General features: G+C 47.3%; 1 protein-coding gene across 3 annotated transcripts in view; it reads right to left on the reverse strand.

Moving 5' to 3' along the window:
* Window positions 1–27,463, reverse strand: part of Auh (AU RNA binding methylglutaconyl-CoA hydratase) — an 87,153-nt gene that overhangs the window by 37,552 nt on the left and 22,138 nt on the right. For 2 of the 3 annotated variants that reach the window (XR_008718754.1, XM_055595233.1), the window contains exons 4-6: window positions 20,003–20,089; window positions 10,614–10,706; window positions 8,781–8,837 (exon numbers count right to left, since the gene is read on the reverse strand). Coding sequence is in view for 2 of the 3 variants with exons in the window: in XM_055595233.1 (XP_055451208.1) it covers window positions 8,781–8,837; window positions 10,614–10,706; window positions 20,003–20,089 (237 nt within the window). In the remaining variant the exon portion in view is untranslated. The remainder of the gene's footprint in view (window positions 1–8,780; window positions 8,838–10,613; window positions 10,707–20,002; window positions 20,090–27,463) is intronic. The other variant, XM_055595234.1, reaches the window with a different exon arrangement.

Genomic DNA, 27,463 nt, shown 5'->3' on the forward strand with positions numbered 1-27,463 from the left:
AAAGAAAGAAAGAAAGAAAGAAAGAAAGAAAGAAAGAAAGAAAGAAAGAAAGAAAGAAAGAAAGAAAGAAAGAAAGAAAGAAAGAAAGAAAGAAAACACTAGGCAGGCAGGAAAAGCACAACCACAGCAGGACATGACAAGCCTGTGTACCTGTAAGAAGCTGGCTATGGTAGAACTCATGCTGCTGGAACCAGCTAGCAGCTCAGTAAAGCCCAGCACACTGACTATGCAAACCGCTGCAGTCACAGGCATCCACCTCAGCACTGAACCACACAAAGGCTTGCAGACAACTGCTCACAGCAGCTCTAGTCGCAACAGCCGAAAGTAAAACTACGCAGATGTCTGTCCATACAGACTGTGGGCATGCACTGGATTCACCACCATTTGGCAACACAAAGGAAATTCATACTGAAATTCACAATATGTATGAACTCAAAATAATTACACAAGTGAGAGAAGCCAAACAGAGCAGATGCCACACGCCTGACGCCACATGGTGGTGTAGCAATGGAAGGTGACCTAGGCGAGGGCACAACTAGCTGGTAGAGTGCTCACGCAGCACTCAGGGTCTGACCCCAGCACCACTAAGACAGAACTCTACAGGATCAGCGAGCGATCCAGTGGCTGCAGGAGAAAACTGAGGTGCTGGGCCGTGGTCCTCCACGTGGTCATGGTTTCACGGCAGTGCCTGTGCCAACACTTACAAACTGTGTGTTAAAATACCTGTTAAAGATTTGTATAAAAAATACCTATTAAAGATCTGTATAAAAAAGAAACACTGCAGTGAGCAACAGTTAGGCAGCACAGGCTGACTTCTCGTCCTCCAGTGGGCTGCATGTTAGCATCAGCTGCTGCTGGCCCCCACAGGCAGACAGTAATCATGTGACAGCTGAGCTGCTCTGTATCGACTTTATAAAGGAAAGCAATGTATTTCCAATACCCCTATTCCAAATCAGCGAGCAATCCCTTCTCAGATGAAATGTCATGGACCCACCAAAACATCCCTCTGAGCTAAGTTTTCGTGGCTTTTACTCTTTCGGAGGCATGAGAATCGGAAAACCAGGACCAGCAGCTGGGGATCAGCTCACTGACAGATCACCTGCCTGACACCGGGGCAGCTGCAGGCACAGCTAGTTACTTTATTTCACTGTGTCTAATAAAGTCCTTTACCTGACTGTTGGAACAAGTTTGGTTTTTATTCCCAGCCCAGACTGTGCCCTACCCTGGGCATTTGTGCAACCAACCAGAAACTTGATTAGGACATTACTTAGATATTTAGTAACCATTTTTAAGCAAACAATAATATCCAAAACAGTATACTTGGCTGGAGTTCCACACCTCAGAAGAAAGCAATTTCTCTTTCCAAAACCCTTGGCCCATTCTCTACACATCTCTCTTGATTATGTTCCCACTTAACCTGCCAGAAGATTTTTCTAGACTTATCTTTAAAATATACCCAGAATCTGACCACAGCTCTAGCTCAGCAAAACCAAGTCCAGGCCATGCCACACTTAACTAGGCCACTGGCTCTGGGTTCCTGCTTCTAGCCTTGGCCTACTGTTGTCTACTTTCAGGACACTGACAAGAAACCTATAAAACTGCTGATTCACCTGCTGTGGGACCCTTCTGACTCGGGTAAAGACTGAAGTCACTATGCCAAGACAAATCCTGGGTGAGTCACCCTCTAGAGTGTCCTGCTGAGCTGTAGGCACTCTCCCACCTCAGCCCCTGTTCCTGGGTGCTGTCTTTGTCTAGTCTTCTCCAGATCTTTTAGGCCTTAAGCCTAACTTCTATGGGGCCCTCCCCATAAGGAGAGGGTCTCTTGCTTCCTTGTTACAAAGCCCCACTCTCCTCAGATCCAGTTCCTTCTTTTTTCTACCACAGGGCCAGGCTCCTGCTCTGCTCATGAGCTAGAAAGGAAGGTCTGTGGTGACTTTGTAGCCTGTTCTACAACTACAACTACAGCCATTGTCTACAACAGTGCAGGACCCAAAAGCTATCAGTGAAGTGAATAAATATGCCTAGCCCATGGGGAGTAGATCAGGAGTAAAATGAGGGGGAGGAGGGGCCAGAGGGTCATATTGGCCTTGTCAATTAATGTCAACTGATTCTTTAGGAAGCCTCAAGGGACTTAGACTATTTTCATTAAACTCAAGACTGGTAGTTTTAAATTTCTTTGTCTCTGGTTGCAAGGTTGGTAGTTAGACATGTGGGTGCATTTGTACTCTTCTACCTGATCTCAGAAGGGGCATTCCAAAGCATCAAGAAAGTCCTGCAGAGAAGGGGTTTCCTCCAGAACAGCCTAGAGCATAGCGGGAAGTCAGGAAACAGGCGTCCCATACATACATACACACACACATACATACACACACACACACATACATACACACACACACACACACACACACACACACACACACACACACACATACACACACATACACACACCCCAGCCCCAGCACAGACTGAACTGAAGAAGCCACCGGGAGGGCATTTCAGAACTGACAGCTCTCAGAGAGGCACCTGCATGCTGCACATTAGCACTAGGCCTGCGAGTCCGCCCACTTTTGCATCCTGGGAAACGCCTGCATTACTTGGCCTCTTGGGTCTTTTGCTGCTGCAGGCCTCTCCTTCCTGAATGACCTTATCCATTGGCTTTGGCACTGACAGACATCTTGCTATTTATGAAATTCCAGCTCACCCTCCCAGGCTAAAGATGACTCAGGGCTGGGGAGACTCTCAGATAAGCTCAGATTCTGATGTAAATTCTAGAGGAATTGCAACAAAGGCTATAAACAGAGCTTCCAAAATTGGGTCTGTGTTAGCAACAAAACACACTTACAGGATTTAAATGTCAGTCACTACCTCATAGGCGTGCCCCAACACTGAGTTCCTGGAAAACGTGCCAAGTAGCACTCATCCTGGATAGCGGAAAGAACAGAATTGGGGGCGGGTGTGTATGTCTTTTTCTGGCTCTGTGGAACCTGAGCACTACAATATAGCCTCACCCATCAGTTTGCAAAGAGAATGCTAAGTTCCTACTTTAACCGGTGACAACCCTCTCCAAAGATAGACTAGCCACACACTGTCACAGGAGGAAGCATCAAACTCAACAGGACACCACCTTCAGCACTTGCAGCAAAGCTTTTGAGCCTAAACCCAGGCGAGCAGGAATGCTAAGTGAAACCAGTGAAGTTGAGCCAGCTGTGGCAGCCTGCCCTGCAGTCCCAGCACTAGGAAGATGAGGAGTTCAAGGCCAGCACAGGCTATGCTGTAAGTCCTGGGCCAGCAAGATACTGGAGAGTTTTTGTAGGCACTGGTGATAACAGCTATTAATAATACACCGAACCCTGACAACAGAATAGACTTCAAAGTTGTCATGAGTAGGAGGGTGAGGGAAGAGGGGAGAGAGGACCAAGGGAAAGGGAAGCAGTGAGGTAATATAAATCTTAATAAGCTTTACTCAGTCACACAACATGTATGCAGGCATCAAAACATCCATATTATAGGCCAAAAGTAAGTGCAGTTTTTAAGATAAAGTGACGATCTCATAAAAGAAAGAGCTGGTAAGTGTGCTAGTGAGTTTTACATCAACTTGATACAAGACAGAGTTGCTGGGCTGTGGTGGTACACATCTTATTTCCAGCACTCAAGGCAGAGGCAGGTGTATCTCTGAGTTGGGAGGCCAGCCCAGTCTACACGGTAAGTTCCAGGATGGCCAGGGCTATGCAGAGAAACCCTGCAGCTAGTTTCTGCAATTGTGTGACATTTGAAGTTCTAGGCACTTTTCAGAGGGTATAAAAAATGCTAGCATCCAGAGACGTGTGAGTTGCTGGTTGGATGCTGTTGGTTGCTATTTGTTAAGTAGTAGTGCACAAAGAACTGAGAAGAAGAAATTAGATATCCTGACAGCAAACACCAAACGTGACCCAAGGAACTCGAAGCCCCTAATCTCGAAGCCCCTAATCAGCAAGAAATAGTCTAATAACAGCACCTCCCCTTTTCCTCCTCCTCCTCCTCTTTTCTCCTCCTCCTCTTCCTCGTTCTTCTTCTTCCTCTTCCTCTTCTTTTTCCTCTCCTATCTAGAGGGTTAGGGGTTTGAAAGGGTGGTAGAAAAGGTGTGGAGAAGGGTGGAAGGAAGATGACCCCACGAAGCCGCAAACTCTTGGCCTGTGGGCAATCTGATAGTGCATTTCCTTCACTGCTGAGGGAGGGCTTGGTGCACTGTGAGCGACCACAGTGATGGTACCGCCCGTGGACAGGCGGTCCTGGGTGCTATAGGAGAGCAGGCTGCGTAAGCTACGGAGAGAAGCCAGAAAGCAGCACTCCTCTGTGGTTTCCGCCTCAGCTCCTGCCTCTAGGTCCCTACCTGACTTCCCTATGACAGACTTAGAAGCTGAACGGTGAAACCCTTTCCTCCCCAGGTTGCGTTGAACACAGTCCTTATCACAGTGACAGAAACCCTGACTAAGGCCCTGTTAGAGGACAAAGAATGTACCATCACAGATAACTGAATGGCGAGCACCATGGGAAGAGGCCACTGTCACTGTGCAGAAGCTGCACATGCTCAGCCAACTCAAGAGTAAGCATCATGCACGCTGAACTGAGAGGTCCCATCGTCAGGCACTGCCAGGTCACCAAGACACACAGGAAAGACCCTACGACCGCCTGCGTGACTACATAACTGAGAATTCCGCATCGGATCCTGGACCAGAAAGGGCATTTGTGAGGAAGCTGGCAACACAAGAGTAAACCCACAGCCCCGCAGACGGTGCACCGGCGTGGCTGACTGCCAACGCTTCTCCACAGCATGGACAACGCTCCTGAGTGTTCCCTGAAAGGCTGGAAAGAGGAAGACAGAATCAATCTCCGAAGGGGACCGGGGATGAGCTTTCCAACTCCCTGAAGGGCTAGTGTGGCACCTGATAGTGCATTCTTCCTCTGGACTGCATCTGACTCAACACGACCACTGTAGGGATCAACTTATTTTAGCATGCACCCATACTCCTTTGCACCTTCCATTAAACTACATTCTTGTAATAGTAATTTAACACTAAACTAAACCATGATAAAATAGACTTGAGAATTCTAATCTGAATTACATTGATAGGAGTGGTTCATTAGGAAGACTGTGGTCTCTCAAAAACATTTGATAGTTAAGCTTTTTATTTACCTATAAAACAACCATAATGCTTTTCAGGCTCAAGCTCAAACTCAAAAACAAAACAGCCCCCCCCCCCCGAAAAAAAAAAAAAAAACCAACAACAAAACAAATGCTTGTGTGATCAGCCATGTCCTGTGACCTAGTGAGTTTGCACTAAAGGGCGAGTGTGAAGAAACGGCAGCAAGAGCAGAAGCTGACTCTCCTGACTCTGGCCAAGGGTATGGAAATCCACATGAGAAGCACAGTTTCCCTGGGACAAATTCCAAGTGCTGGTCAACAGAACTGAGCCTGCAGGAACTGAGGGATGGTGTCTCCCCTATAAGAACATTTACTTTTCCCACAGTGATGCTCCCAGACCCCCACACAGATGGCTGTCCCTTCCATCTCTTCGAGCTTTTGTCTGGAAAAATGGAAAAGCGGACAAAACTGCCATTGTAGCAGGTCCTTCTGGGAGACCGTCCCTGCTGGGCACATTTTCTGTGGAGACCAGGGGAACCTTTTAGCCACTAAGAACTAAGTAAATGCAGGTAGTTTTTACAGTTCATAAAATGGCCACAAAAAAAGCTGGTATCTCAGAACCTTCTCTAAAGTACAACAAAAATCACTAATTTAGAATTTAAAGCGCATCTTCTGTGTTAGTGTGTATGTGCCGGTGTCTCCCAGGGGCCAGAGGACAACGCCCAGAGGCTGCTCTCTCCACTGAGATCCCGGATCATGTTCAGTCCATACTGCATGCAAGGGCTTTTCCAGGCTGACTCACCTCGAGGGCCACAGAATACTGTAAAATCAGTCTTCTCAGATGACACTGTCCATGGAAAGGAAGGAGAGAGGAGAAACAGCTAGGACATAATGAGAGGGCGATTTCACCCCTTTAAGGAAGATAAACTTCCCTTTGAAATAAATCATTCTTCGACTTAAAACAGAAAGTGCCTTATTTTAAGAACCAAAACAGTAACGCGCGTGTGCCACGTGCAAGATCTGACCTTGTGAGTGGAGAAGAAACAACACCTCTTTCCATGTCAAACTGCACCCTACCAGCATGCTGTGGGGTGAGTCTGAACTAAAGGCTTTTCAGGTCAAGAAGCCACTGAGATACAGCCCTCAGACTCAGTTACAGAAAACACAATAGGCCTCCATCACTCATAAGCAGATGAGGAGGACATCAGTGCGCTCCAATTTTTGTTATGAATGTATGCAGTAAAAGTTAGAAAACTATACTCATGAAAAACCATAGTCCCAATTCAATCAAATCCACAAAAGCAGATTCTGACAAATGGGTCCACCGTGACAGGCCCCAAAAGAACTTAGTGTAGCTGAGTGGATTCTAATTCTCAGCCTCCAGCTCTGTACAGGTGGGCTGGGAGAGGAGGCAACAGGTGCCATTACACTATCTCCTCGGCTCTGGATCTCCAGTCTTGCCCACATCAATCCAGGCAGTTATTCTCACCCAACCAGGCCACCTCCTACTGTGTTTACAAAGTGCTTCGCGTTCAGGACACAGTCAACACCCAGCTCGGCATCACCCACCACAGCAATGCTCACAGCGACCACCCCGCCACATGCGTTCCTTACACGATCCCAGGAGGCCACAGGCCGATTCCTAAGCCAGCTGTGATAACCTACCACACACTTGAAAGGTGTTCTCACCATTCTGAAACAGAACTATGAAGTGTGCACCAAGCTTGGCTGGGATTGGGGGCTCACACCTGTCCCTGGCACTTGGGAGGCTGAGGCTGGCTTGTCAGGGATACAGATACAGAATGACAGTTCACTGAAAGACAAGACTTAAGTCAAGACACACAGTAAGACCCTTGACAAGAAAAGGGGAGAAGGGAGGGCGAAGGGAGGGGGAAGGGGAGGAGGGAAAGAGAGGGAGAACTTCTGATCCCGCAGTAAGGCCAGCTGCTCAGGGCCAGGGGAGAATCCACCTTGCCCTGCACTCAGCTTCAGGCACCTGCAGCTCTCGGCTCACAGATGCACTGATGCCCCTATCGTCACGTGACTTCTGCTTGGCTGAGTCCCTTCTCCGGAGGACTGTGTCACTGGATTCAGAGCTCAGTCAGACAGCCTACAATGATTTCCTCTCAATACCCTTTATTTCCATGCATTATGACCCCTTTTCCTAAGGAGGCCGAATTTCAGGTTCCAGGCTGACACACTTGCGGGGGAGTACGTAGTCAGACAGGAGCCTTCCAGAATTACCAGTCTATCCTTACTCAAAAGAAGCCAAAGGCTGGCTGCAGCTAGGTCTCGAGCTCTTGCAAGCATGCTTGAGGACCTGGGCTTGTCCCCACACAGTGAAGAGACAAGTCTGAAACAGATCAACTCACACTTTCTTAATTCAGTTTTATTTCGTGTATTATCTACAGATAGACCCAGTCTCTTGAGTCCTTTTCCTGGTATCTTCCTTGTTCACTGTGAAGAAGGCACTCATGGCCACATAGGCATGTGTAGGCAGGCACGCTGGCTGCAGGGTCCCTGCTCTCAGGGAGGGTAAAGGGACACTTGGCTCTCCCGTGCACTGCTCCAGATGGGCTTCAGCTACCCCATCCCTGCTCTGCTCAGACGGAGACTCTTCAAGTAGGCTTAGGCAGGCAGGGGACCTACTAACATAGACACTGAATGCTACCACTCCATTCATCAGCTAATGAGTTGTCCTTGTATGTGAAAATTAACAAGAGGTACTAATCCTAACAGAGCATTTGTCTCAAAGAATGACATCGCAAAATGGGATGGGCATGTCTAAAACTTCTCTGAATCACAACAGCAAAATATTCAGATTTGGGGGGACAGACACTGCATTTTATTATCAACACTGGCAAAGGCCCCCCCTACCCCAGCCCAGCCCCCTGAGAAGAGACACACTTTTCTATAGTGGACACCACTGTTGTCCTGCTGTGCGAATGCAGGTGAGGAGCCCAACTCTAGGGTAGTTTAAACCCAGAATGTCCCAAAACACCCACAGAAGCTTGAACCCCAGAAAGTCACTAACAAGGAAGTGGCAGAAGAGGCTACCTAGAAACAGGAGAGGCCAGTGGGACTGAGTGGACCCAGGCCCCTTCTCTGTCTCTCCCTCTCCACCATTCCCTTTCTCTCTCAGTCACCATGAGATGACTTTGCTGTACTCGCTTTCCAGACAATGATGCTCAAACACAGGCCCAACCAGCAAACATCGGAAGTGAACTGGACCCTCTGAAACTGTGGGCCCAGACCAACCTTTCCTCCCTACACACTGTTTGCCTCTGGTGCTTTGTCACAGTGGCCAAAGCTGAGCAGCAGCAGAAGCACCCGTCTTCTTGAGTGACACTTGGGGTCTGGCTGTATACATGACACTCTGGGATGAGGGCATGTGTTCAAATGCACACAATTAAGTTTCAAATCAGCTGTAATTCTGTAAGGAGACCATGCAAGCAGCAACACAGTCTAAATCATGACGTAGAAAGCAAGTACAGGCCAGTCCCCACAGGCCAAACAGAGACGAGCAGGAATGCTCTGGATGCACAGCAGCACAGCCTTTTTACCCAAATGCTGCCTCTACCACAGACAGGGCTGAGCCCTGCACCCACATCTGCGGACAAATCAAGGACACAGAGGGACAGGAGTGAGCGATTCATACCTCCACCAGGAATAATTGCCAGCTTTGTTTCAACCAGTCCCATCTTTGCAGAGGAAGCTAAAAAGAAATAAAGAGAATTAACTGGCAGACATGCCATTACTTTGCAATAGGTTAACTTGAAAAAGTAAGCTAAGATTCTCTAAAAACATTGCTCACTAATTAAATTGATGCCACAACTTTTAAGAAATACTTCAGGTTTTCTTGTTGTTGTTGTGAAAACTCATAATCATTCAAAACAACCTTCTACCCACCCACTCCCTGACACTACCCCATTTGAACATTTTCTGTTCAAAACTGCTTGGCAGTGAGCTAGGTCCCAGTGGTCAAAGACCAGAGTGGTAATTCCATCTTTGGCTCTGATGTTGCCACCTCATGAAGGCCTGAATCCCATTAATGATTCAGGATCAAAGGAGACTTTGCCTGACAGATACACATTCCAACAGTTCCCAGACAAAACAACTCAATCTGCTATCAGATAAGGCAACCGCTCAAGGCCAAGTGTCCAGTTACCTTCTGAGAGGGCCCCACAGCCTGACTGTCCCTTGGGCTATTTCCCACAGCCTTCTCCCACAGTCCACTGCTTCTCTGAATGGGCTGCACGCGCCTTGGCTTCTCAACTGAAAACTCACCTGAGCCCAGTACAGGAAAGAAAGAAATGACACGGGAAAAGGGGAAAGCACAACACAGCAACCTCAGGCCCCAAGACTCGGCCACCTGAAGTCACTGAGCAGCAAACTCCACTTGCAGCCACAACAGCAGTGACAACATGAGGGAGGGCGGAGCTGTGATGACCCTCTGCAATCCCCTCCACCGGCTCCTCAGAGCTGAGCCAGAGGGCATTGTGCTGACACTTGGAAGACAGAGAGCAGAACACAGGGCAGAGCGTACACACGTGCTAGGACAGAGCCAGGCTGCAGTGCCACAGCCTGGGATCCCAGCTCCCTCACTTCCTCCCTGCTCTCCCTCCTCTGCTCCTGATTCCCCCCGAGGCTCTCTCAGGGCTTCCATGCAGGACAGAGAGTAAAGCATGAAAAGGGCCACCAGCCCTCAGCAGCACCCAGCTCTTTTCACAATTCCCCCAACACCTGACAAGGAAATGAAGTTGCCACTACTGGAACAAAGCTGCTGAGTGCCGGATCAAATATGTTTACTAAATGACTCGTGGTCACGGCTACTGTCACCAGCCCTCCTTTAAACAGAAGAAAATAGTCTAAAAAGGGCAGCCCTCAGGCCCCAAGTCACAGGTCTGACTCAAATTCAGGTGTCTCTTCCCACTGAGGCTGAGCAAGGAATGACAAGGAGCTTTCCTACATTGGAATTTCAAAGGCTAGGCTCAAAAAAGATAGCTTTCCTAAGTGAAACCGCAAATATCAGGCTCTGCGGGAAATGTTTTTAACGTTCTACTCAACAGGAAGCAGAGCAAAAATATTTGGATGTGAGCAGTATGTACCCTCACCTCCACCACCTGTGTGTACACCAGGTCAAACCCAGGCCCACCCTCCCAGGCCCCGTCTTCTTCATTAGCATGTTAATCCACAAGATAACAGGGTTCATTACAAGACTCACACAGTGTCCACTGTGCTCCGATCACGTTTGCCCCTCCCTCACCGCTCTTCATCTCCTACACCTCCATTCCTCACTCCAAAATCGTTTCACGTCCTTTTGTTTTTGTCTAAATTCTACATGAGAAAAAAACTGAATGTCTTTCCAAGTCAGGCTTTCAACAAACATGTGAATCTCCCAAATTCATTGCTTCCTATACAAATAACATCATTTTGTAATCCTTTAACCCAAGCTCCTTTTTAAGATTATGTTAACAAGATTAATTCTCACCTGCTACTCGGATGTCGCATGCTAAAGCCAGCTCAAGACCCCCACCGAGGGCAAGTCCATCTATGGCTGCAATCGTGGGCACAGGGAGGTTAGCTGAAACAGACAAAGTTTATCTCCTTCACTCAAAGTGATCCCCCTCTGCATGGTTTAGTTCAGAGCACACTTTTAAACAGGAGTCTTTATGCCTCTTTTATCTTCAATAAAACACAAGCATTTCCAACATTCTTCAAAACCTTTATCTAACAATTACAGGCAGTTCACCTATGAATGGGGAACACCTCTGAACCTCCCACACTCCTCAATTACCTTCCAGATTATTTTATTGAATTCTGTAACTTCATAATCTGAGAGCCTAAAGTCTTTTTTAAGGCGTTTAGTTCACACAAGTTCAAATTGGCGTAATTTATGCAGGATTTTAGAACTCCTGATCCTTTATGATCATGGTGCTCAGAATGCAATCTCAAGACTTGACATCTGCTCAAAGAAACACACAGTGCAAATGGCCACAGCAGGCACAGACAAGGTGCCGCCACCAAGGGGGGCTGGTACAAAGGTTCTATCCACAATTCTCTCTGGCTCTGGGATCCTACCAGAAGTGGCTGTGGGAAGGGGCCGCATTCGAATAACCTGCAAGAGTATTTCTGGAACTTTGTACAGTAGCAAGCTTCCATATGGCATTTTCAAAGGTCCTTGTGTTATCCCTCCCTACTCCTCCTCACCCCTTGCCCATTTAACTCTTCCAGTTCCATTGTTCCCGTCTCCCTTTCTTCTACCTGCTTTCTATCCCCCTTCTCTTGAAACCCATACTCGTAGCCTTTCCCCAGTGTACTGACTTCTGTGGGGACTTCAGTCTAGACACACATCTCCACATCCCTGTCCAGGACTGACTCCTGTGAGCTCCAACCACTGCCCCAGCACGGTGCCCACTGGGCTACAGGAGCATGAGTGTTACTGCAGTGAGCAACTGCTCTCTGAGTGGATGACGCCCACTCCACAGCAAGAATGCACGCCACGTGCTGCTAACGCGGCCCCAAACCTATGGCTGGCTGGGTCACAGGCCACACAGGAGACGCTAATCCTGTCATTCTCCTAAAGGGCCACATGTTCGTTAGAGCCAAAGATCAGTCCACCTCTTAGCCTTCATCAGAAGAGCTTCCTTCTGCAGAGGATGAAGATTAACAGACAAGATCCACAACTGCTCAATGTGTAGAGAATAAGACTGAAAACAAAACATCTCTACCATAACCCCAAACCTCAGGAGTCATTGTGGAAGAAATGGCAGAAAGACAGTAGAAGCCAGAGGTTGTAGATGTCTTCAGTAAAACATTTGCTGGACACAAGGCCACTGCACACACAGGGGAGGAGCGTGTCAAGTCCTACCTCTAGCAACTGACGGCTGCTGGGGGAGAGGAGAGGGACCAGCTTTCCTCAGGGACACAGCCATGGAAGGGCCTGGTCCAGTAGGTGATCCTACCCATGTGCATCTGGGTCACACTGGGGTTGGGGGAGCACACATGAAGTTGAGAGGAAAAGGGAGGGGGAGGGGGAGGAGTTGGAAGGACGAGAATGGAGACAGACTTGACTATATGGTGCCTGAGAAATTGCTTAGCAGCTAAGCGCACAGACTGCTCTTCCTGAGGACCTGGGCTGGACTCCCAGCACCCTGATCAGGTGGCTCACAACCACCTATTTCCCTTGCAAGAGCTGTAGGTGAGCTCCGGGGCTGCTCAGTGTAACCTGTCTTTGTCATTACTCTTTCGTGTTTTTCAGATAAAATTTGCTGCATACACGGTACTATTAACCTTTTCCTTGCTGGAGACAGTGACTGTCTGACATTTCCATGTGTACCAGGCAGCAATGTTTGAATCTGTCCCATCCTTCAAGGGCAAGCCTCCTCTCGCTCAGCTCTCAGGCTGCAGAGAGGAAGCATGGTCTATGCAACAGCCTTTCAGACTGAGAGCAAGTGTGTTGGGTTTGGCACACAGGAATGAGTGAGCCTTGGTGACCTTCAAGAGCCATGGAGACATTACAAGAGGCCAACAAATGAGCCTGTGTTGGGGGCTGGGAGTGACAGTGAGGCCTTTACAACTCCCTACTATTTGGAATGAAATAGCCAGCCTCACTTTTCTTTCCCAGTCGACAGAAAACATTCTTTTTCCTCATAGAATTTCTAGGAAGGAGCCACTTCTTGCACAAAGTAGCAATGAAATCTGTTCTGTTATAATTTGTAAACCTTTCACTAGCAAATGCCTTTTTTAAAAATTTGTGTGTGCGTGTGCACGTGTCCACAAAAGGGCAGTTGCCTGTGTCTAAGCTCCCTGTAGCTGGAGTTCAGGAGATGTGGTGCAGGTCCTGATCTCAAGGCTAAGGTACCCTGTCTGCACAGCCAGACCTTCATACACAAGAACTGAAAAATGAAGAACGTGTCAGTCAGCGAGGATAGCCCCAAGCACACAACATAAGAAACAGTGGAAGAAACAGGTTGATTGTATTAGCAAGACACAATGACTGTCTGGCCAGGAGTTCGCTGGGAGGCGAAAGAGCAGACGTTGGCCTCAGAATCCGACTCAGATGGTACAAGTATTAACACTTTCCTGTTACAGAAAAAGCAATTATACACTGTGGAATTAATAAAAAGTATCTTTAAATCTGACATTTAAATTTTCAGAAATTAAATCTTCCAAAGAGAATACAAATTTAGCATTGCAACTTTTAAAAAGTACAGAACACAGAATGGCAACAAATTGGAATCCAAAAAGGCCAAGGAGAAGAGTTAATTGTGCCCACATCAGTCCTGGAACTTTCAAACAGTCACGTAAACTGGCGTGGAAGAAGGCTGGCTATGAAGTGTTTCCTACTACAAAATTATTTAATTAGGACAGTTTAATCTAGTCAGTATTTTACAATACTAAAAGTTGTAAAGCTATACACCCTTGGAAAGGCAGACTATCCGTAGAGGCCTACGGGAACACCCAGGGGGCAGCTGCTCATGCCTACAAAGGACTTGAGGCAGGAAATGAAATAGCAGGGCCACAGCTACAGCGAGAACCCTGACTCAGTGTGTTACGCAACAATGGGATCAGATACTATTTTGAGTTTCATTCTAGGAAGTGAGCCAGGTATGACAAGGAAGATAATAATCCTTTGAAATGCTCCTAAAACTATAATTAAAGCAGTAATTAAAGAGTTGTGCTATTTTGAGAGGAGAAAGCATGGTAGGCCTCTGGTGTACCTCAGAGGCCACAGCACACCCAGACCCAATGAGGCTGGAGTCAGCGCAGGACAGAGGTGGCCTGGCTCCTCTGAGGCTAATTGAAAGCCTCCAGGAAAGCAAACAACATGATTGTAAGGAGAAGACTTTTAAACTTGGTTCTGCTTTGGGCCTAGTATTCTGAAGTCAGCAAGATGACTCAGTGGGTAAAGGCACTTGCAGCCAGAGCTGACCATCAAAGCTCCACTCCTGGGACCCACATGATGGAAGCAGAGAACTGACCAACACACAAATGAATAATAAAATGTAATTTTAAACAATTAAAAGCCTAGTATCACTATACTAAACAGGAAAGCTGTTATGTTAACAGGAAGGTCCATATAAAGTAGGAGACTTTGGGCAGAGAGCAGGGAATCTTATGAAAAAGGGGGAAATAGAAAGATCTGGAGGGGACAGGAGCTCCACAAGGTGACCAACAGAGCCAAGAAATCTGGACACAGAGGTCTTTCCTGAGACTGATACACCAACCAAGGACCATTCATGGAGATAACCTAGAACCTATGCACAGATGTAGCCCATAGCAGTTCAGTGTCCAAGTGGGTTCCCTAGTAAGGGGAACAGGGGCTGTCTCTGACATGAACACAGTGGCTGGCTCTTTGATCACCTCCCCTTGATGGGGGAGCAGCCTAACCAGGCCACGGAGGAAGGCAATGCAGCCAGTCCTGATTGAGACCTGATAGGCTAGGTCAGATGGAAGAGGAGGAGGTACTCTCCTATCAGTGGACTTGGGGAGGGGCATGGGAAGAGAAGAGAGAGGGAAGGTGGGATTGGGAAGAGGCTACAGCTGGGATACAAAGTGAATAAACTGTAATTAATAAAAAAATAAATTTTAAAAGTCTGAATACCAAAATCAAGAACAGAAATAAAATCCCTATTGAGAAAATCACAATAAATTCCAGGTAATCACAAATATCCAGATAAAACTGTGCTTTTGACTTAAGGTGCTTTCTCCCTTTCCTTAAATTTCTGAAGAAAACATAAGAACAGAAGAGAACAAAACGGTTCCTGAGCAAAGCTGGCAGGCTGGGTTGGCTCTGCTAGAGGCTGGCAGCGGGGCACTGCTGGAGGCTGGCCCAGGACTGCCACACAGGGTGCTGCTGGGTGCCAGCAGGCATGCCAGGGGGAGTGCCACCACCCTCAAGTGGGAGATGCCAGATCCAAGACTGGAAGTACCAGCCAGCTTAGCCCTACAAACAGGCAAACCCCTATGACAACTAAATGCTAACACTAGGTTAAAATTCAGATAAAGTGGGGCAGCTCTGGAAGGCTCTGGTGGAAAGGGAAAAGCTCCTTGTAGAGGAAACATTCTGTAACAGACACCTCCTGAGGGCCGGCTCTCCCTCCACATGCAGATACAGGACCCATCCTGGCTTCCGGGCTGTATCGATTCATAAAGGTAAGAGATTAAATTGATGTTTAGCCAGGAAACATGGAGGAGAAATCACCTCATAGCAGAATAGGCCAGAAGACAGATAGAGACTGATGCCACTTGCAGGGAGAAATGAAAGACCAGGCAGGCACAGGGGGTCCTGCCACATATGGGACCCAGAGTGGGACAACCCAGAAAAGTACTTCCGACAACCATAATTCTTTCCAAAAAGTAAAGTCAGAGGGCTAGAGAAGAACCTCGGCAGTTAAGAGCGCATTCTGCTCTTGCACAGCACCCCAGCTCAATTCCCAGAACCCACACTAGCTAGCCCACAACTGCCTTGAACTCCAGCTGCAGGGGACCCAGCACACTCTTCTGGACTCAGAGGGCACCTACACTGACATATGCACACACAGCCAGACAGACAGACACACACACTTTTAAAATGAAAATATGTCTTTTAAAAAGGTAGTCACCCAAATCAGAAAGTACAGACAGGACATAGCAAAACCTGAGCAGGAGGAGAGAGTGAGGGTGGGGACATAACACAGCCAGGGCCCTACAGCCAAGCCCTGAGGAAAGCCTTAGCAAGGCAGCATGAGCAAAGTGAACCCATGTACACATAGTGTCTTGTGTAGGAGTCAAAGAAAGGGCTCAAGATGTGCACAGTAGATCAGCATGTCCGCATTGACCACACTCACACAGGAAAGAAGGGCCGCTGCTGAGAAGCTATCAAAGCCTGCAATAAACACAGCATCGGGTGCTCCTTTTGGAATTAAAAATATCAAAAACCCGATGAAAATGGAAGTGAATTCCTTTTTTGGTCTTGACAAATTCTAGAGTGGCGCTCTGGAATAGCAGAAGCTGCCAGTTAAACCCGTGGCTTGGGCTTAAAAAGCAGAATGGCCAGGAGGTGGTGCACCTTTAATCCCAGTACTTGGGAGGAAGGCAGTTTTCTGAGTTCAAGACCAGCCTGTCTACAGAGAGAGTTCCAGGACAGCCAGGGATACACTGAGAAACTGTGTCTTAAAAAATAGATAGACGGATATACAGACAGACAAAATCAAAAAGCAGAGTGCTCATAACAGAGTCACGGTGTGTACAGCAGCCAGCAGACTAAACAGGACAGGGGTGCTAACAATTCACAAAGAAGCTATGTAACTCTTGAAAGCTTGCTCTTCCTTCCCATGATGCCCTCAGTCACAGGCGGAAGACACTGTGAGCATATAGGCTAACAGTCCGCAGACTCAAGGCTATTCTTACTCGAGTAGCTCTCGAGTAGCACAATGTTGATAAAACTAAAGCCAAGTTACCCTGTGGCAAAGAGCACAGACTCACAGGAGCGCTCGGCCTCGGCCTTGGCCTGCCTGGCAGAGCCACTGAGGCGCTAACCAGCAGAGGTTCTGAAGAAAGTGGGACAAAGTCAGCCACCTACAATGGCTGAGTTCTGACTGGTGACAAAAAATGAAGCTACTCGGCGGGTGCCGGGCTGGAGGCAGGGCTCCCGCAGGCTGGACCTGTGTTCTGAGTTTAGCGCTGTGTGTGGTTAAAATGAACATAGTGGTTAAGTGGATAAATGACAAACAGCACTTTAGACTCACCACATTGCCCGTGCCTTATGATGTCACGGCAGAGATTGTGACCCTGACAGCAGAGTCTGTAACTAAATCAGGGGAAGTCAGAGCTACACTCCACACAAGTATCTGTGCAGGAAGCTTTCCAGCCTCTGACAGCTTATCTACACGATGGGTTTTTACCTACAGTTACTTACTTGTTTAGTGTGTGTGTGCCTGCACATGCATTCAAGGAGGGTGTATGTGTGGAGGTCAGAGGACAACCTCCCACTGATATGCAGACAATGTGCAAGTCTGTGACCACTAACGAGGCTGAAACCAGGCAGTAAACCCTAAAGAGCGATTCTCAACTTGTGGGCTGTGACCCCCTTTGGTGGGCCAAACAACCCTTGCACGGAGATCACGTAAGCCCATCACAAAACACTGGTATTTACATCATGATTCATAACAATAGCAAAATTACAGTTAGAAGTAGCAACAAAGGTAATTTTATGAGGAACTGTATTAAAGGGTCACAACATTAGAAAAGTTGCGGAGCACTGCTCTAGAGGGTAAGGGACATTTTTATTCAAAGTCTCTTTTTACGCAGTATATTTCGAGTTTGTTTTCCTGTCCCTCAACTCCTTGATCCTCCCCATCTCCTGCCCTACCCGATTTCATGCTCATACTCTCTCTCTTACTCCCTCCTTAAAAACAGTAAGACAATAAAACAGTAAGACAAAAAAAATTGCAAAACGAAACAAGACGTTCCCATAAAAATAACAAATAGACAGACAGACCAACCAAGGAGTGGGCTCGGTGTTGGCCGGTTATTCCCGGGCTGGCCCTGGAGTGTGGCTGGTCCACCCAGTGACCTTCCACCACAGGAAACGGATTCCTCCTCCCCTGACAGGTATTGACAGGGCCAGTTGACCCCTAACTGTTCCAAGTGCTTCTCCCAGTATATTCTAATAAACTGGTATTCCTAATTTAATGCTGACAGACTTTATCATCTTTTCTTTCCTTTTCTTAAGAAACTCACTCACCGTATCTTGAATTTTAGTTTCTTCTCTGGGCATATTAATTGTGCCATTAATTGTGTGAACTGCCCCACTGGACAGGCGTGGTGATCTGTGTGCCCAATGCAGGCAGCAGGCACATTAGCTTGTGCCCCACTAACTAAAGCCAGCAGTGTCGCTACAGCACAGCTTCCTGTCCTTTCCGTCTGGAGACTCTGGCCCTGACCCTGTAAGTCCGTCTCAGAGATCAAAGCTGAGAACTGAAGTGTGAGTATGTCTGACTCTGCCGCATTTAAAAGAATCACCTTTTGGCAGCTGAATCCTGTGGGAAGAGGACAAAGCCTCCCCTATCTGCCAAGACAGCTCATCGCTGCAGGTTTATGTGCCCCGAGAGCCACCGTTGCTTCTACAGCCAAAGGCATCTTTCTGTGACAGCTTTTGCCTGTTGCTGATCACCGGTAACACAAGCCTCATGCCCTGCCATCATACCACAATGTTCTACTTTTTAATAACTTCGTCTTTAATAACTCCAGTGTTTCACTTTGCTCTTTTTCAGTCTTGTTGTTGTTGTTGTGTCTGTTTCCCTTCTTTCTCCAGAGTGCAGGACTTTGGAAAGATGCTGACAGAGGCAGCCACAGGTCTCCCCTGGCTTGCTTCTGAGCTCAGGAGAGAGTTTTGAACACTCAACCATGAAATAACAGGTACTGAGCGAAGCTGGAGAAGTCTTCTACTCCCACGTACCCAGCTTTTCCATGAATACAAGCTGACATTCCTCAAATGCTTCTCTCACTGTACTGAGGTGAATATGATTTTATTTTAATTGCCTAATGTCATGAATTAAATTTAGCTTTTTCCAATGGAAATGATTCTTACATTCCATACCCTGAGGAGTGACTTGGCCTCGCCTGTCACTCTTTGTCTTGTGTGTCACTAACTTCCAGTCCTTTTATTACTCTTTCCTGAAACTTCCTTGGCTTTTTAGCCTTTGCTAGTAGTGCCTGGCTATTTATCATCAGGGGATTTCTCTTGCAGATGTGAACTTAAGGTTGAGAATGTTCTCCATGTTTTACACCAAACCTCATGACTGTGGACACACAGTAATGGAAGATTCGGTCTCAGGGTTACCCTCACAGCTTCTCCCTGGACTCAGTCCACATTTCCTCCTCAATTTACAAACACATGATTCTTAAGTCTCTACGTATTTTGTTTTTAACTTACCTGTACCATGAACCAAGAACAACATGTCTGTGTATTAATTTTCTGAAAATTTTGCCAACTTTAGATTCTGGCATTTTTATAAATGTTCTGTAAGAATAATACATATTCTAGGGCTTAGGGGTGAGTCTATTAAATTAGTCAGGTTGTTCAGATCCCTATTTTTAAAAATTATTTATCAGTTTTTGTCTTTTTGGATTCACAGCAAAGTGAGGGAAATATCAGCAACCTGTTAATTTCGCTAATACTGTCAGATTTGCCCGTGTGAATCATTTTTACATTGAGACAGCAGTTTTAGGAACAATAACTCTAACAATGTTCTTCATCTGACGCCACACTGGCACACTGCCTGCCTTCTTTTGGTTAGTTTCTTCTATTATTTTGTTTTCGGAGATACAGCTTTGGTAGGCTGGCCTCTCCTGTAGTCCTATCCTCCTGCCTCATCCAGCCTCTAAATGTTGACATTATAGGCCTACGCCACCTTGCCTAACTCCTGATTAATAATCTACTAATGAAAAATGTTGAGAGGAGAGAAAAGAAAAAAATCTGCACATGTGTGTCCAGCTGCACATACATCTGTGCAGGCATTCGTGTGTGCATATGGCAAGGTGCCTTCCTCACTCACTGTCCACACTGCTCTGAGTCAGTCTTTGACTGAGCCTGGAGCTTGCCAGCTAGGCTAGGCTGGCTGGCCCCGCCTCCCCGGTGCTGGGATCACAGCATGCACTGCTGAACCCAGCTTTCTACTTGTGTGCCAGGGTTTAAACCTGGGTCCTCATTCTTGGGTGGCACTTCACCAACTGAGCCGTCTTTCCTGAAATGCCTCACATATGTCTCCAGATGACACACATTAAGGGCTCAAGCAGCTGCAGCTCCTGAGCATCTATGTACGTGACCACATGAAGACCACTGGGACATAAAGTCCATCCTAGGCCTGTGGAGGAGAACATGGCTGAGCTTACCAATGTCATTGATCACCGCTCGTATTTTGGAGACAAAGGGGCCGACTTCACTGGAATGCATTTTGGCTCTTTCCTTAAGGTCAGCACCTGCGAGACATCGTATTCAAGTGAGATGGTGACATAGGCACAACTGTAAAGCAGAACTTAGACATTTACTGAAGCTGCATGAAGGCCCACTCAGTTCACACGCTGCACTTCTCCCTAGTGATGACTGTCTGCTGATCACGCGGCCCACGGCAGTACCCTGCAGCTTGCTCTTCCCATCACCCTTCACGCTCCGTGGAAGACCATGCTACACCATTGAGCACCGCCGTTCCACAAGAGCTCAGGAAGCCTTTCAAGCACTTGCTTAGTCACTGAGAAGTTACAATGGCACTGTCACAAATGACTTCAGACCGGTGCTGGCACCTGCATCGTGCAGAAGCGCTGGAGGGCTCCCTCCACCCTGGGCCAAAGCAGTGAAAACGGCAAAGTGTTATGAAGTCACCATGGTGAGTGCAAACCCAACCTCAGCAATGCTGGCTTCAAGTGATGAGTTCACAGTTATGACTTTATCACACAGCAGTAAGTTTAGAACAGAGAACAGCACGCTTCAGGGGTTCCTTAGAGTCACTTGGTCTGAGCTCAACAGACAAGGGTTTCACCAGAAGCTGCACCACAGACACACACAAACTGAGCATACGGACACTGTGTGGCTGCGAACTTTCCTGAAGTCACTGCAGACCGTGACTGGGCACAGTGCCCAGGGGATGCCAAGAGCACGAGAGGAGAACTGGAATCAGCCCAACACAGCCTCCTAATCCACCAGGTCAGCCGTGAGACCCCAGCAGACCGTGGAAAGCGCACAGCGCTACGCAGTGCAGCACAGGGACAGAAAAACGCCAGGAGTGGTCTGAGCAGCACCTCACGGTTAACAGAGCTAGGATACACTCTCATAAAAGGGCCTTAAACGAAACAATCTGGAGAATAAATGGAGATGAATCTGCTCAAGAGAAAATATAATCGCGGAAAGACAGCACGACAACCAGTTACAAAGCAAAGGAAAATAGATAGGATGACATCAAACTAAAGAACTCTGAGCAGCAGAAGACAGCCGTCAGCACAGCAAGGGCCTTTCTAGAATGGGAGAGAGCATGGGCCAGTCACAGGCAAACCTGCCCCAGGCCCTAAAGCACACAAGAAGCTCAACCCAACAGCAAGAGAGCAGCTGACTGGCAGAGGATGGGAAAGCAGAGTTCTGTTTCTCTTTCTGTGTGTGGGGATAGGGGATGTCGAAGGTACATGGAGGGGCAGAGTACATGTGTGAAGGCCAGAGACTGCCCGTGAGTGTCTTCCTCTGATGCACGCCACTCTGTCTTGTGACAGTGTCTCTCACCTAACCGGAACTTGCTGACTGTCTCAAAAAGGAAGGCGGACACCAACTGAGGAATGACACTAGAGGTTGTCTGCCCTCCCTCCCCCCCCCACACACACACTCACTCAAATTAAATTTAAAAAGCAGCGAGCTTTGATGTTTCTATTATAAACAATTTTGTGTTACCAGGGATCATGCGCAGGTAAGAAAGAGAACTTCTCTAGATGCAGTTTTGAAATACGACCAATTTATAACTCTACCGGAGCCTCTAAATGTTCTAGTGAAGACATGAGACACAAACCTCTGAATGTCAAAACGAAAGCCAGTCTGAGAGATGGCTAAGCAGTTCAGAGAACTTACCACTCTTCTGAGGACCAGGCTTGGGTCCTAGGACTCACGTGCTGACTCACAACCACCTATACCTCCAGTTCTAGGAAATCCAATGCCACCTTCTGGCCTCTGTGGGCACCAGGCATGCTTACAGTACACACATACATACAGGCAAAACCCAAAACACTCACAAAATAAAATAAGTGTTTTTAAAAGACCAAAAATGATTAAGGTTAGTGAGAAATCCATACTGAATGCCAAGACAGACAGAGAGCTGGCCCCTGCGTCAGTTAGCCCACACTAAGTGCAGAGGAAAAAAGAAAATGCCTTACTGCACATACAAAGAAAGTTCTAGTGGTCTGGATAAAGATCAAAGCAGCCACAGCATTCCCTTTAGCCAAATCATAAACCACAGCCGGCCCCTTACTCTCTTCAGTTCTGGGAAGGCTGAGGAAGCTGCAAAACAAAGATTTGAGACTAACAAAGCTCCAGCAACTAAAAAAAAAATCACAAACCAGCAAAAAGCGCAAGGAAACACTTACATTTGAACTGGGTCACCCATCTCTCCTTAGCAAATGCATGAACTAATTTAACTGTCTTTAGACCTTGCTAACATCTTCCTTCCTCATTACATTTCCATTTCATGGGGAAATTAATTATGAAGATTTTTCATAAGGCATACAAAAATGTTTCAAGACCAAGCCTGAGAACATGCTGTGCAGCCTAAGCTCTGCAATGGGACAGGTAGCCCTGACTGGAGCTCACACTATCCTAACGGTACAGTTATAGAAGAACCTGCCACCCCCACGTAACCACCATGCATGCTTTATAGCCCTAATCTGTATTCTTGTTGGTAGCCTTGAGTAGTTTATCTTAAATTGATAAAACTATACATATTTATCATGCGTGACATGATGTTCTGAAATATATCAACACTATAGAATGGTCATCAACTTAGTTCACTAATATGAACATTACCTAACAGCTGTGGTGTAGGGGGAAGATTACCATCCACTCGCTCTGGTGGGGCTTTCCAGGGACACACACTGACAAGGATTCATCCCCAGGATGGCACTCTGGAAATCTCTCAGAAGTCTTTAAGTCACCGAAACGAACGCCTGAAGGAACCTCTTTCCCTTCCTGACTGAGAAGTGACTGAGTACTCTGCCCACGTGCTCCTGCTGCCTGCCCATCCACCCAACCCAACTGGGCCAACCAGTCATGGACTGAAAACTTCCAAAGCTCTGGGCCAGAATAATTCTCTCTTCCCAAACTGATTATCTCCGGATCTGTTACAGTAACAGAAGCTGCTAAGGCAGCAGCCACCACTCACGGTGGGCTCTTTGCCAGACCAGTGGAGTGGGGTGACCGCCACAGAAAGCAAAATGCACGGATGTTTTTAACTTCCTGGTGCATATAAAAGCTATACTCAACTCTGTAACCATTCACTCAGCAAGCACGGGCAACAGCTCTCAATTCAGGGAGCTGAGGAAGCCCTGAGTGAGTGAAATCCTGAGTGAATGCGCACTGTATACATGGGTGTGGCCATGCTGAAGACTCCACAGCCTTGGACACATGGGAAATTGGTCAAGCTGTAACCTATAAGGATGAGGCTCAGGAAGAATGGTATCAACTGACCAGCAGAGCGAAGACCAGCAACTGCAGCTTCTTCTATCTGGACACTTAGAGCCTGAGACGCTTCACCTTCAGAAACCTCCCACTTCACCAGCTGTAGCTCCCCCTGTGACCCCATTGGCAACAGCTTTACTATGGTGTGTCTGTCCTTTCTTTACTCTATTGTTGCTCTGGCCAAGGTTCCAGGCTCCCAGAACAGCTCAATATGACCATCTTAGGCAATGACTGCTCAGAACCACCTGAATCAGTGCTGGGCATGGCAGAGGCAGCAGATCTATGTTGAGTTCAAGGCTAGCCTGGTCTACAAAGCAAGTCCAAGACAGCCAGGGCTGTTACATAGAGAAACCCTGTCTGGAAAATCCAAAACAAACAAACAAACCACCTGAACCTTCAGCAAGGTGCGAGGTGGACTCTTCCCACCTGCGGACCTTGCTGAGCACCTATGGCTGCAAATTCATCAAAGTGGCAGCTGCTCATGGTCAGGGTTCCTTTTTAGAGACACGGTCTTGGAGTATAGCAATGGCTGGCTAGGAACTCACTGTACAGACCACAATGGTGTCCTGCTGTGGTGATACCCTGACTCTGTTTCCTTTCTTAAAGACAAGGAAGTTCTCCTCATTCACTGAGTCCTGTCTGCAGCATTCACCCATAGCGTAAAGTCTTCCCAAATGATCCATCTTTTCAAACCTTGCTACTGCCTTCACAACTAAGTCCTGAAGCTTGTGCTGTCAGGTCAGCAGTTTCAAATGTCTTCACCTCCAGTTCCCACGCACACTGTGGTGGATGAAATAGGTATGGCCCCACAGATTCCTGTGATTGAATGCTTAGCCATAAGCAGTGGTACTAGGAGGTGTGGCCTTATTGGAGAAGGTGTGGCCTCGGTGGAGGAAGGGCATGACCATAGCGGGCTTTAAGGTCTCCTGTTCTCAGGCTCTGCCTAATGACTGTATTATCACGCTCATTTTATTGGCTGTTTTTTATTAGTAGAGGTCTGAAAAACAGGACCAGGTGAGGAAGCGGCAGAGGAGAGAAGTGGGATGGCAGGCTCTCCACCCTCCTCTTCTGCCTTTGGCAGCCAGGGTGGGAGCAGAGCCTCCTCCTGGCTGCCTGTGGAAGGCAGGCACCCTTCTGCTGCCTGCATTTAAGATGCAGAACTGTAATCCTCCAGCACCATGTCTACCTGCACGCTGAAGTGCTTTCCACCATGACGGTAATGAAGGTAATGAACTAAACCGCTAAAACTGTAAGCCAATGAAATGGTTTTCTTTGTAAGAGTTACCTTGGTCATGGTGTCTCCTCACAGCAATAAAACCCTCAAACACACACCCAATCTTATTTTATGTTGCTTTCAAGGTGGCTTCTTAAAAATATATTATGGTTCTCCTCCTGCCTGGGGGGCTGTTCCCTACGAGCGGAGATGGCAGGAGGTACAGAGCTTGGAAGGCCAGTGAGCACTTCAAGGATACTAGATGTGCATTAAACAGCACGCTCCTATCATATGAATGGAAACATAATACCTAATTATCCTATAGGCACAGGGAGGGGAGAGCTAACAGGGAGCAGTGTCAAAGCCCATATATCAAGTGTCTATATCTAAAGACACTCTCCAGATACAGTCAGGCAGAGAGGAGGGGGCCCACTGGGGAGAAGGAGTCCTGCACTTTAATGCCCAGTTCAGAATGGCTATCCAGACTAGGAGGACTACAATCTCAAATGCAGGCTCTTTCCAACAATATAAAGGGACAAAAAAATTGCTCAAGTGAAAAATAAAAAGCATACAAAGCCAGAGGTCACCATTCTGTGGCAAGTAAGATAATCTACTAGTTTGTGGGTAAAAGTGCTTACTAGGCAAACATGACAACCCAAGTTTGATCCCAGATCCCAAGCGGAAGGAGAGAAGCGACTTCTGGAAGTAGTTCTCTGACCTCTGACCTCCACACTCACTGTGGCACATGCAGGCCTGTACTCTTTAAGTTGTTGATTCACAAAATCCATAAGGAAGAAAGTGACAAAGCTCCAGCTGACTTTTAACTGATACGACAATCAATCACTTGTGTCAAGAAACGGGGGGATGGGAGAAAAGCAACAGAGCACAGACACGCTGCACTCTGGCGCGCACTGCCCCGGCAGGAAGTGCAAACGCATGGCAGGAGCCCTCTGCTCAGAGCCTACACCCCCCTACCCACTGCAGACACCTCACACAGGGACTGGGGAGTCAAGATGCCCCAGCACTGCAGAACAAACCTGCCACCTGTCCCCTGCCTGTATGTGATAATCTAGAAAAGGCTGCCACCAGCACGGGGCATCCACACCAGCTGAGATCCCCACAGAGACAGTTACACCATAGCAGCTTAAAACTGTTCTTACATGATCAGGCTTCGGGCTTCGAAACCTTTACTCATAACCTCATGACTTTTTTTTTGCCAGGAGACATGCACTAAAGTGTTATTAAGTTCCCTGTAGCTTTCAATAAAATGAGTTTTCCTGAGTGAATTTCATTACCAGGACTATTAGTACAGCTGACCATGTCATAGATAAACTACAAACCTAATAACTATTAAAGACTAAGGTAAAACTGTATTTTAAAATATATCTCCTTCAGAACCATCTCCCATCTTCCCATTATTCCATTTTCCATCGTCTCACTGTTTCATATGTCCTTGTATGAAAACATTTCTTGCTAGAATGGGGCAAGGTTTGCTTTCAATTTGACTCATGCTGAGAAAAACATTCTACAGTAAGCAGGAAGGAGTTTTATTACAGCAGGATCATTCAACTGACTGCTGGGAGAAATAATCACACAACAATCAAGAAATATCTGACAATCCGTGTCAACTCTACTGAACAGCCTGTGAGTAATACTGAAACAAACTGAAATCACCAGAATAGGGATCCCAATAGAGTGTACAACATCGTCCTTCTACAGGCCTCTCTAGGCAACTCAAAGGCTTTTCCTATCCCTGTGGCAATACTGGGCAGGTCAGACCGGGACTGGTGTTCCTTTGTACAAGGGGGGCAACTCAGAAATCAGAAAGGAACTGATCAGCCCTTCACCTACTGAGAAGCCTGGATGTTTTCGGAAAAAATGCACAGGAGCTATGCATTCCTGTTGCTTGGCAACAGATTGAAACACCCCTTCCTGGAGGGAGGAGGGGGGCTCTTGAGACTAAGGATGTAAACAAAATTTATAGAAAGAAATTTTATAAAGGAGAGCCAAGAGTCGCCAGCCCCGTCCCAAGATCACATGAATCTCATCCCCAGCACTGCCTTCCTTTTGAGATGTGTCTCATGGCGCCCAAGTTGTCCTCAGGCTTATGTCCCAAGGACGACCTTGAACACCTCCTGGCTCCACCTCCCAAGTGCTGAGCTTAGAAGAGTGCACCCCAGGACTGCAAGCGAAGCTCTGTACATAGCCAAGAAGCAATGTCAAGCCTGCAGGCCCAGCCTTAGATGGGCCCTCAAGCAGACAAGTTAGGTTACTAAGCCTCTACTTCTACCCCCTCCCTTTTCCTTACCTTTCTTCTTCATCAGCTACCCCCATCTGACTATGGACCCCCAACCCCCAGGCCCCTCTGGGTAGGCTCTGGTTAGCTGATCCAGGTCAGCCTGAAGACTCCAGTCTACATTATGGCAAAAATATTCTACTAACGAAGACACCCAGGGGTTTGAGGCCTGGAACTCCTAAACCTTCTGGCTACTGTGAAGACATTTCAGAAAAACTCGGTCACTAGCTCCTGGCAATCCGGTGACCATACTACCAGTCACTTGTAAGTTTTCCTGTTGCAGGACGTTGTGAGCTCATCACCTACCAGACCAAAATTAAACAATGATAGCCTGGTTCTACTGAAGTGTTATCTCCACTTTGTGGATGCGACCTTAAGCCACAGCCTGCTTCACAGCTTCCCCCTCTGTCTGACCCTCCCCCGAGCCTGCCCAGGAGCTGCCATGAGCAAGCTCAGGAAAAGTTTGGACATTTTGGAGATTATCATTGAAACTAAATGTTGAATACAATATCCAAGAGCCCTGAGGGGCTTTGGCCCCTTTATGAATCTTGTAAATAGTGGGTATAAAGAAATGGCACTAGTGAGCAACAGAAAACACTGGGGGTGTGGCCACAAGAGGAACAGAAAGTGTTACCTTAT

This window comes from Psammomys obesus, unplaced genomic scaffold (genome assembly GCF_907164565.1).
Source record: "Psammomys obesus unplaced genomic scaffold, mPsaObe1.curated_primary_1811, whole genome shotgun sequence".
In the NCBI taxonomy this organism is placed as follows: domain Eukaryota; kingdom Metazoa; phylum Chordata; class Mammalia; order Rodentia; family Muridae; genus Psammomys; species Psammomys obesus.